The 10,524-nt window shown below is 41.7% G+C and overlaps 1 protein-coding gene across 3 annotated transcripts in view; it reads left to right on the top strand.

Moving 5' to 3' along the window:
• Positions 1 to 4,088: 4,088 nt before the first annotated feature.
• The window catches only part of Fnip1 (folliculin interacting protein 1), an 81,939-nt gene continuing 75,503 nt past the window's right edge, over positions 4,089 to 10,524 (top strand). For all 3 annotated transcript variants that reach the window (XM_041664183.1, XM_041664182.1, XM_041664181.1), the window contains exon 1: positions 4,089 to 4,261. In XM_041664183.1, coding sequence (XP_041520117.1) covers positions 4,170 to 4,261 — 92 coding nt within the window. In that variant the 5' untranslated portion in view covers positions 4,089 to 4,169. The remainder of the gene's footprint in view (positions 4,262 to 10,524) is intronic.

The following is a 10,524-nucleotide window of genomic DNA, read 5'->3' as shown; positions in this document are numbered from 1 at the left end:
TGTCTTACAAACTTATATCCTTTCTATCAACATATAGAAGAATGAAAATAGATTCATATCTATTGCCATACACAAAACTCAAGTCCAAATTGATCAAAGATGTCAACATGAAACCAGCCACACTGAACTTCACAGAAGAGAAAGTGGGAAGTACGCTAGAATGCATTGGCACAAAAGACCATTTCCTAAATATAACACTAGTAGCACAGACAATGAGAGAAACAATTAATAAATGGGACCTCCTGAAACAGAGAAGCTTCTATAAAGCAAAGGACATTGTCAACAAGACAAAACGGCAGCCTACAGAACGGGAAAAGATCTTCACCAACCCCACATCAGACAGAGGTTTGATCTCCAAAATATACAAAGAACTCAAGAAATTGGTCATCAAAAGAACAAATAATCCAATAAAAAATGCGCTACAGACATAAACAGAATTCTCAACAGAGGAGTTTAAAATTGCTGAAAGACACTTAAGGAAATGTTCAAAATCCTTAGTCATCAGAGAAATGCAAATCAATACAACTCTGAGATTCCATCTTACACCTGTAAGAATGGCCAAGATCAAAAACATTGATGACAACTTATGCTGGAGAGGATGTGGGGTAAAGGTAACACTCCTCCATTGCTGATGGGAGTGCAAAATTGTACAGCCTCTTTGGAAATCAATAGGGAGATTTCTCAGAAAATTAGAAAACGACCTTCCTTAAGACCCAGCAATACCACTATTGGGCATATATTCAAAGGATCCTCAATTGTACTGCAAGGACATCTGCTCAGCTATGTTCATAGCAGCATTGTTTGTCATAGCCAGAATGTGGAAACAACCTAAATGCCCCTTGACCGAAAAATAGAAAAGGAAAATGTGGTACATTTACACATGGAACACTACACAGCAGAGAAAAATTAATGACATCTTGAAATTTGCTGGCAAATGGATGGATGTAGAAAATATCATATTGAGTGAAGTAATCCAGATCCAGAAAGACAAATATCATATGCACTCACTCATAAGTAGTTCTTAGAAAGCAAAACAAACAAACAAAAATCCAGCCTACAATTCACAATCCCAGAGAACGTAGACAACAAAGAGGACTGTAAGAGAGACATACCTGGATCTAATGTACCTGGGAAGTAGAAAAAGACAAGATCTCCTGAGTAAATTGGGAGTATGGAGATCATGGGAGAGGGTAGGAGGGGAGGGGAGAGAAAGGGAATGAAATGGAGAAAAATATATAGCTCAATAAAATAATAAAAATTGTATCCTTTCAATGTTTTGATTCTGTTATTTAGTGTTATATTACAGTATTGGGAAATGCGATGAGCAAATAAATTTGGTTTTCTCTGTAATTTAAAGACTGAATACAGAGATGAAGGGATTGTATGATTGGAGAACACTAAAATAAAACATCTCTTATGCAAGCAGCACGGCTTCCCCTACTATTAATATCTATGATCACCTATGAAGTAATTCTTTCCCAAGATGAAGGCACATGAGGATACTGTATGTGGAAACTTCCTTCTGAGGGAACCTGGAAAGATGCATCTCTGTGCCAGCCATGGACAGCCTCTTGTCCTTAAGAGACTTTGGTCCTGTGTAGAAGGCTTTGGTCTGCCTATATTTCACATTCACCTAACTCATATGAAAACAAGAAACTGCAGCAGTTTGCACATTGACTTGTCAACTATGTTTTTTCTACATTAAAAATGCCACAGATATTTTTGCTTGAAAAATATATATAGCTAATTTTTCCCATATTAAAGATCTTCTGGTGTTTGATGTGAGATTGAGAGGATTATCTGAAATGTACAAGAAATGTATTTGGAAACTTGATTGCCCCATGTCTTAGTCACTGTTCTATTATTGTGAAGAGACACCATGGCCACAGCAACTCTTAGAAGAGAAAACATTTAACTGGGGCTTGCTTACAGTTTAAGAGGCTTAGTCCATTATCATCATGGCTGAGATCATGATGGCACACGTGGCAGGCATGGTGCTGGAGAAGTAGTTGAGAGCTACATCCTAATCTGCAGGCAGAGAGAGCAAGATACAACTGGGCCTGGCGTGGGCTTTTTGAAACCTCAAACTGCACCCCCAGTGAGTGATACACTTCCTCCAACAAAACTACACCTGCTCTAACTAGGCCACACCTCCCAATCCTTGTAACCCTTTCAAGCAGTTCCACTCTGGTAACAGAGCATGCAAGTATATGAGACTATAGGGTGCGTTCTTATTCAAAGCACCACACCCAGTAACTTTTGAAATTTGTACAATTTACAAAGGAATCATGAATGAAATTTAACCTGTGCACCACAAACCTTTTCAGAAAGACTTTTCTTATGCCATAATCTCATTATTAGTTCATTTATTTCACAACACTAATCACTGTCTGAAATTACCTTACTAATTTGCTGTCTTCTTGTCTATAAAATTAGCTTGTCTGTTGTTAATATTGATCTCCAGTACACAGAACTCAAATGTTTGTGGAATGAGCAAATTTGCCTTTTTTCTTCTCTCTCTCTCTCTCTCTCTCTCTTTCTTTTTCTTTTTAATTTGTTTTTGTTTTTTTCCAGACAGGATTTCTCTGTGTAAAAGTCCTGGCTGTCTTGGAACTCTCTATGTAGACCAGGCTGGCCTCAAACTCACTGAGATCCACCTGCCTCTGCCCAAGTGCTGGGATTAAGGCTTATGCTACCACTGCCCGGCCGCAAATCATTTTTTAAACATCTTCAAGTGTTGCTTTTAAAGTCTCGTGCACTGGAGCTGTAGAGACAGGATAGGGAACTGGAGATGAGCCTGAGCTTCACAAAGACCCAAACAAAACAAGCACATTCATACCATGCTCCTGGCAACAGCTTTGGAAGCTGGGGAGACAACTTGATGGATAAAGTTCTTGCAGCGTAAGCATGAGGACCTGAATCTGATCCTCAGAATCTACTTCAAGAGGATGGGCAAAGGAATGTAAAGTTGTAATCCTACTGATATCAAGAAGATGAAGCAGAAAGAGCAGTGTGGACTGATTACTTGGTGAGCTCTGGCCAACAAGAGACCCTGTCTCAATAAATATATATAAAAATCTTGTAACATCAGAGTTCATCATGCTAACTATTGACAAATTATTAACAATATGAAAATATATCAGTTAAAATTAAGAAGCTGGTAGCTTCTTAAAGATTTGGTTTCTATTTCAAGTTAAATGAAATTCTCAAGCATCTTTAGCTTTCCAAGCATACACCACCAGTTCCCTGACATCCACATTTCTCAGAGAACTGCATTCCACTACACAAAATCCCTCATCCTGGTAAACGGTTGACGAATTTGAACTGAACCCTGACGTTTTGATAAAATTGGAAGGACATTCACGAGCCTTATTTTCCTTTTTGAGAGCCCAGTCTTGTCATTTGGTTACAATGCGGGAATCCTCCTTTCCCATACTAGATATTAACATATGTCTTTATTTTGTGGAAGTTCTGATTCCTGCCTCCCTTAGACATTTTGCTAAAATTCATGTTTGGTGCTGGGGCTCAAACCCAGGACCTCCAGCATGCTACACAAGCCCTCTGCTACTGAGTCCTGGAACCACAGTTTCTCAGATTCTAAATACTTAGCATAAAGGGTTAGATATTTTTAGGTAGATGCCTTCTTTAAAGCTGCTTGCCTCCCTTGGTTTTGCTTGTGATTTTGTTGGTTACCAAGGAGACCAAGCCTGAGCAGTCGCTAGATCTTCCTAGATACTAAAAGTGGGTGTCAATGGAAACTGAGCACCCCAAGTCGCGGACCAAGGTCTCCTCCCAGAGCCTAGGCAGCCAGGGAGGGCCAGGGGCGGGCCTAGGGCCTGGAGGCTCTCTCCCGCCTCTCGGCGCGCGCCCTCGCACGCCCCGCCCCGTGAGAGGGCGCGTGACAGACCCGTGGGCCAGCCAATGGCAGGCGGCCCCGCCTCCCCACCCCCACCCCGCCCCCCGCTCAGCTCGCTGCCACGTGACGCGGCTCGCTGCCAGCCAATCGCCGCGACCTCGAGCTTGCGCTCCGCCCCGCGCGCCGTGGCCGTTTGAAGTGACTAATTTCTGTCATATGACTGAGGCGCCCATGGGGGTGGCGGGGCGGCGGTAGGAGCGGGGGGCCTCCGGCGAGCTCCCAGTTGAGCGACCCCGGTCCGGCGGCGGCCAGCATGGCGCCCACCCTGTTCCAGAAGCTTTTCAACAAGCGGAGCGGGCTGGGCGCGCCGGGCCGAGATGCCCGTGATCCAGACTGCGCGTTCAGGTAGGGCGTCGCGGGCCCCCGAGAGGGGTCGCGGCCTCGGGCGGGGCGTGCGGTCCAGTGCCCGCTTCGCTCGGCTGTTGACGTCCCGCCCGTGCCACGCACCCGCGGCCTCGGGAGGCTGGCGGTTCGCACGCTGCCGGGGCTGCGACCTCACCGCAGGCCTCCGGAGCGGGGCCGGGAGCTGCTCCCTCCCTGTGATCAGCCGCCCTCGGTTGGCTTTGTGCAGGCAGCCGCGCGTTCGGCCAACCTGCGGAACGCAGAGGAGGCTGACCGAGCGAGTGGGCAGGCTGCCGCTCTGTCAGCCTTCTTGGAAACTAAAATTGGAGCGGTGCAGTTTATCGGGCCGAGCGACCTTAGTGTTATCGAAGGAGAAATGCGACACCGAAGTGGTTAGGGTTCCTACCGGCCGGACTCGAGGAGGACCCGCGTTAGTTCTTTCCCCTTGCACCTCTTACCGAAAAGGAGTCCTGTATAGAAAACGGTAGCAGATTTGTGTGGGGGAGGGGGACGATTGCAGGCTTTGTTCGTTTCTGATTGCAGTACCTGTTGCTGCTGTAGTAACTTTTTAGACTTGTCAGATTTTATGGAAGCTTGGCTGAACGGTTAACTTCAGCCGTGGAATTGTATTGGAAGAAGATACTGTCTTGTCTTCCATAATGCGCTGTGGAAACTTGCACATGTAACTAGGCCAAATGTCACCTATCACACAAACTTGGCAGTATAGCAGAGAACCCAACTGTACACTAGTAGTAAGGGGACACTGTCAAATTTTGCAGCAAAGCTAATTGTGCTACTCAGGTTTTATAGTTTTTAGTATTCTTGAGATTGTCCACCCTGGCAACAATGGAGATTACATCAGGAAGCCATGTATGAAATTGAATAGTAAATGGCAGGTAATTTAACTGATATTTAGAGCATGAAAAAGCTCAGTTACCATTTTGGAAACGCTTAATCAAAGAGTTTTCGACTTTTCTTCTCCATACTGGGAAGTAAATGTCTTGTGCCACGGTCATCTGACATTTGTTTTTCCTTTGAAAAACGAAAGTGCAGATAACACGAGTTAATACACGAAGACTAGGGACTCTAGAGACCCAGGCTCTGGAGAGAGAGCTTTAAAAGATGACATTTGAATAGGCAGCTGTTTATTTCTGTGCAGAGACCAACTTTGAGTAACCAAGGTTACAAGAGTCTCAAGTCCCTAATGTGAATAAAATCTGCTTTTTGAGTAAGTGTTCTATATGGTTGTGTAATACTTTACCACTGCCAAAGAACTTTCTCATGAGTTATCTCGTTTGATATTTCACAGTAACCTTGTGAGGTAGAGCAAGTAGCAATGTAGAGAACTTCATAATCCTTTTTCCAAGGTGGAAGCCCAATCCGTGCAGTTCATCTTAAAGCTTACTATGAAAACAAGACGTGTACAAGTGTAATGTGAGAAAATGAAAAGTCTGAATCACATACCTAGTGACTTGAGATCTAATTAACCCAGCTTTAAAAAAGCTTCCTTGAGTTATAATTTAAATACAATAAAATATGAATATATGTAAGGGTACAAGTCACATGAGTGCATTCCATCTGCTTAAATGTTTGCTTTTGCACACTCCTTTTCCTCTGTCCTTAATCCTTTATCACCCAAAATAATATTTGGTCTGTTTTCTGTCATTATGATTTGGGCTTTTTGAACATGTCATATAAATGTAGTTAGAGTTTACATAACCACATGTCTGGCTTCTTTTCACCCAGAATGATGATTTTTGAAGTGTATCTTGGATGTTGCTTTTTTAGTAGTTCCATCCATCCTTTTAAGTAGGTGTTCCACTGTGTGGGTGTAGCACAATTTTTGTTTTGTTTTTCTTTCAGTGTGGGGTGTCTTTATGCTTTTGCATGTGTGGGGGTACATGTGGAGTGCTGAATTTGATGTTGAGGATTCTCTTGGATTGACCTTTCATCTCACTTATTAAGTCAGGGTCTCTTAGTCAAACCCTGAACTTCTCTATGTTACTGGTCTTGTCAGCCCCTGTGCTCTGGCAGTCCCCTTGCTTTGCCTTCTGGGGCTGGAATAACAGGTGACAGGATATGCCCACCTGACATTTCTGTGAGTTTCTGGGTTCTGAACTCCCAGTCCTCACACTTTCTTGGCAAACAATTTAACCATTTGGTCATCTCTCGAGCCTTACAATTTGTTTATTCATTTATCAGTTAGAGGATATTTGAACAATCCTGCTGTGAATATTTGTGTATGAATCTTTATTTAGAAATAGTTTTTGTTTCTTTGTATGGATACTGAGCAGTAGAGTTGCTGGCTCATGTGCAAAGTATTACTTAACTTTTTAAAACGTTCCCAAGCTTCTTCAAAAATACTTGTTTTAGGGCTGGGCAGTGGTGGTGCACGCCTTTAATTCCAGTACTCGGGAGGCAGAGGCAGGCGGATCTCTGTGAGTTCGAGGCCAGCCTGGTCTAGAAGAGCTAGTTCCAGGACAGGAACCAAAAAAACTATGGAGAAACCCTGTCTCGAAAAATCAAAAAAAACAAAAAAAATTTGTTTTAAGTTCTAGTAGTGATATATTAGTTATTTTACAAAAAAAAATTACTTTTGCTATAAATCTCTTCAGTACATTAAATTATCCTTTTAAGAAAATGAATACTTTTTTATTGTGTAGAAACATAACTATCTTAACCAATTAAAATTTTAAATTTTATTTATTGTTTTGTGTGTATATGATGTGTGTGAGGGACATACATGTGATACAGTGTGGATGTGAAGGTCAGAAGACAACTCTGTGGACTTGGTCCTCTCCTTCCACCTTTACATGAATTCTGGGAATGGAACTCAGGTCACTAGGCTTGTGTGGCAAGTACCTTTAACCTCTGAGCCATCTTACTGACCCCTAATAATTTTTTGTCTTTTGGCTATAGCTGTTATGAGGGTATATAGTACTATTGAATTGTAGTTTTAATTTGCATTTGCCTAAGGTGTTGTCCAGCACTTTTTTTTTATGTCACCAGGGTTTGGAGTGATTGAAATTGTGTGCATACACTAGGCAGCTGACCAAAATGTGTATGTGTACATGTATGTATGTATGCATGCTCACATGTTAGTAGCTTAAATTGTTAAAATCACACTTCAAAAAATATGTGTATGGGTGTTTTGCCTGCATGTATATATGTGCACCATGTGCATTTCATGCCCTTCGAAAAGGACAGGAATCCCACAGAACTGGAGTTACAGATATTTGTTAGCTGCTGTGTAGGTGCTAGGAGACAAACCTGAGTCCTCTGGAATAGCTGCCCGAGCTCTTGACCTCTGAGCCATCTCTTCAGCCCCTTAAATCACACAAAAGGCACAGACATTAGTAACTACCTATTTCCAAGAGGCAGTTCTTAGAGAAGACCAATCATGGTTAGCCACTGTAGGGCTTCATTATAGGAGATAACTTTGACAAAGAAACCCTAAATATGTTTCTGTATTGTCTTTCATGGTTCCCCCATTAGAAAAGATGGCCAGGAACTGCTGCCTTCTTGATGTTGTTCACTCTTAGGACTGCCCCTACTGAACAGAGTCCTGTGAGCTTGTCTCATCTGTTTCTTAGCTAGAGATGAGTTTGAAAGATACCATAGGATATTTTTCAGACATTTGAAGGATTTATTTTTTAATTTTCTTTTGAGATGAGGTCTCACCATGTTGTTCAAGCTGGCCTTGAACTGACCATGTAGCTTACTTTGACTCAACTCACAGTCTTCCTACTTCTATTTGGTGGGATTATATGCCTGTGTCACCATACCCAGCTGTCATTATAGAACTGAAATGATATTTAGGTCATTTAAAGAATTCGAGAAAAAAGGTGCTGTCCAGAAGATTGATTCTATTTTGTGTTTTTTCCATTAGGCACATTAAAGTGGAAGTAAAAACATTGCACGTAAGCTCAGTAGTGTATTACTTGTAAAAAGGCTTGCTTTAGATATTTTTATCCAGTTTTTTTAAAAAGCCTCCAATTTGGTGAAGAAAGTTATTTTAAATGTTTTAGGAAGTAATTATTAAAAAGAGTTGTCTGTGGTTTTTATTTTCCTGAATTAATGTCTTAGTTAAGGTTATCATTACTGTGAAGAAACACCATGATTAAAGCAACTTGAAGAGGAAAGGGTTTACTTGTCTTACACTTCCACATCTCAGTTCATCATCAAAGGAAATACGATGGGAATTCATCAGGGCAGGAACCTGGAGGTAGGAGCTGATAGAGGCTACCATGAGGGGTGCTGCTTGCTGTCTTCCCCCCCATGGTTTGCTCAGTCTACTTTCTTATAGAACCCAGGACTCTAGCCCAGGGATGACACTACCCGTTGTGGGCTGGGCCCTTCCCCATCAGTTGCTAAGAAAATACACTACAGGCTTGCCTTCATCTATGGAAGCATTTTCTTAATTGAAGTTCCCTCCTCTCAGATGACTTTAACTTGTATCAAGTTGACATGATATCTAGCACAGTTAGAAACATTTACTCTTTATTGTCTGTAGCAGGAATTCTGCTGCTAACTACCTCTTAATGGAATCTTTCTGTGTGTCCCTCTTGTGTTTCTCCAAACTAAACTAATTTCAGTATGCTATAGTATAAAAAAATAAAAGGAAATTCTCAACTAAATTTAAACTTTTCAACTTGACCTGCTAGCTTTCTTTTGAGTTTTAGTGGTATATTTTACCTGACTTTACTTTCTCAATGATATTTGTTGATATAACTTTGAGAAACATCATGCAGTGATTTAAGGTCTTTTGGTTTGGACACCAGACTTCTTGATTTTCAAACTGAGTTCTAGCATTTAATTGCCAAGTCTTCAGACTTCATTCTTTTTTATCATCGTGAAGTCTTAGATGCAATGCTGCTAGCTCCTTCTCACATCACATCTTAGAACAGACAGTCTGTACTTCAGGATTTCCAGTAAAAGTTTTAGAGAACTGTGCTGATTGCGTTCAATAAACTTACCCATGATTATGACCTGGACCAGTGCTAAGGCATGTGGAGTTGCTCTGATGGTGGTAGTATACCTCAAGCCAGAAATATGATCAGGTCTCACACCAAATGTGGCTGAGATTGGGTCAGGGATGCTGAGAAGAGTCTAGGTACCTGTTATACCTAATCTTAGAGATGTTCTGAGGATAAATTGATAGTAGATACTCAAATGTTAGCATTCCCCAAACCCTCATTTCCCAGAGTCCTCCCTTTCTGCCCTCCTCCTTTCTTCCCTTTCGCATGTTTCTCTTTTTGTTGTTTTGGGGGTTTCAGTGATTTGACTAAGAAATATCTTCCATAGACTCAGGCATTTGAACACTTGGTCTCCAGATGGTGATACTGTTTGGGGAGGTTTAAGAGGGTCAGCCTGCCATAGGAAGTACATCATTGGAGGTAGGCTTTGAGAGTTTAAAGCTCTGGTGCTCACTTCCAGTTCACTTTCTCTGCTCTGTGCTTGTTGCGAAAGGTGTGGTATATCAGCTTCCTACTCTTGCTGCCGTATCTGCTGTTTATTGCCATGCTTCCCTGCCATGATGGCCTCCTAACCCTATGGAATAGTAAACCCAAGCTCCCTGTTCCATATTTATGCCTTGTCATGGTAATTTTTCAGAGCATCAGCAGAGTAACTAATACAGATTGCTTTTTGTTTTGAGGCAGGTTAGCCTGTAACATGTATTAATAATCCTTTTGCCATAGCCTTCTGAATGTTGGGAATGCAGGTGTACCCCACCAGGCCTGGCATCCTAGTTTCTCCTTTCATTCTTTCCAGCTTTTTTGTTTGGATGTCAGATTTCATTAGAGTCTTTGTTATTTATTGAGAATAATATGACTTATGTGTTTGCACATTGTTTTGAGCACTGTGACGACAAATTTTTTCTTTATTTTAAAAAAGAGTGTGTGCGCACGTACATGTGTGTGTGGGGGGTGTGGGTGTGTGGTTGTGTTTAGGCCAGAAGTTAATGTTGATGGCAAAGGGCTTTTTCTTTTCTTTTCTTTTCTTTTTTTTTTTTGAGGCAGAGTCTCTTTTGTGTGTGTGTGTACAACTTTTTTTTTAATTATTGATTTTATTGAGCTATACATTTCCCTATGCTCCCCTCCCTTCCTCTCCCCTCTCCTTAAGCACTCTCCCATGGTCCCCATGCTCCCAATTTACTCAGGAGATCTTCTCTTTTCCTATGTAGATTAAATCCATGTATGTCTCTCTTAGGGTCCTCATTGTTGTCTGTGTTCTCTGGGATTGTGATTTGTAGACTGGTTTTCTTT

The sequence above is a fragment of the Microtus oregoni genome, unplaced genomic scaffold (assembly GCF_018167655.1).
Source record: "Microtus oregoni isolate MIOR12 unplaced genomic scaffold, Mior012 000015F_ref0000493, whole genome shotgun sequence".
In the NCBI taxonomy this organism is placed as follows: domain Eukaryota; kingdom Metazoa; phylum Chordata; class Mammalia; order Rodentia; family Cricetidae; genus Microtus; species Microtus oregoni.
Note: the sequence above shows the minus strand (reverse complement) of the source record. Positions and strands in the feature narration are given on the sequence as shown.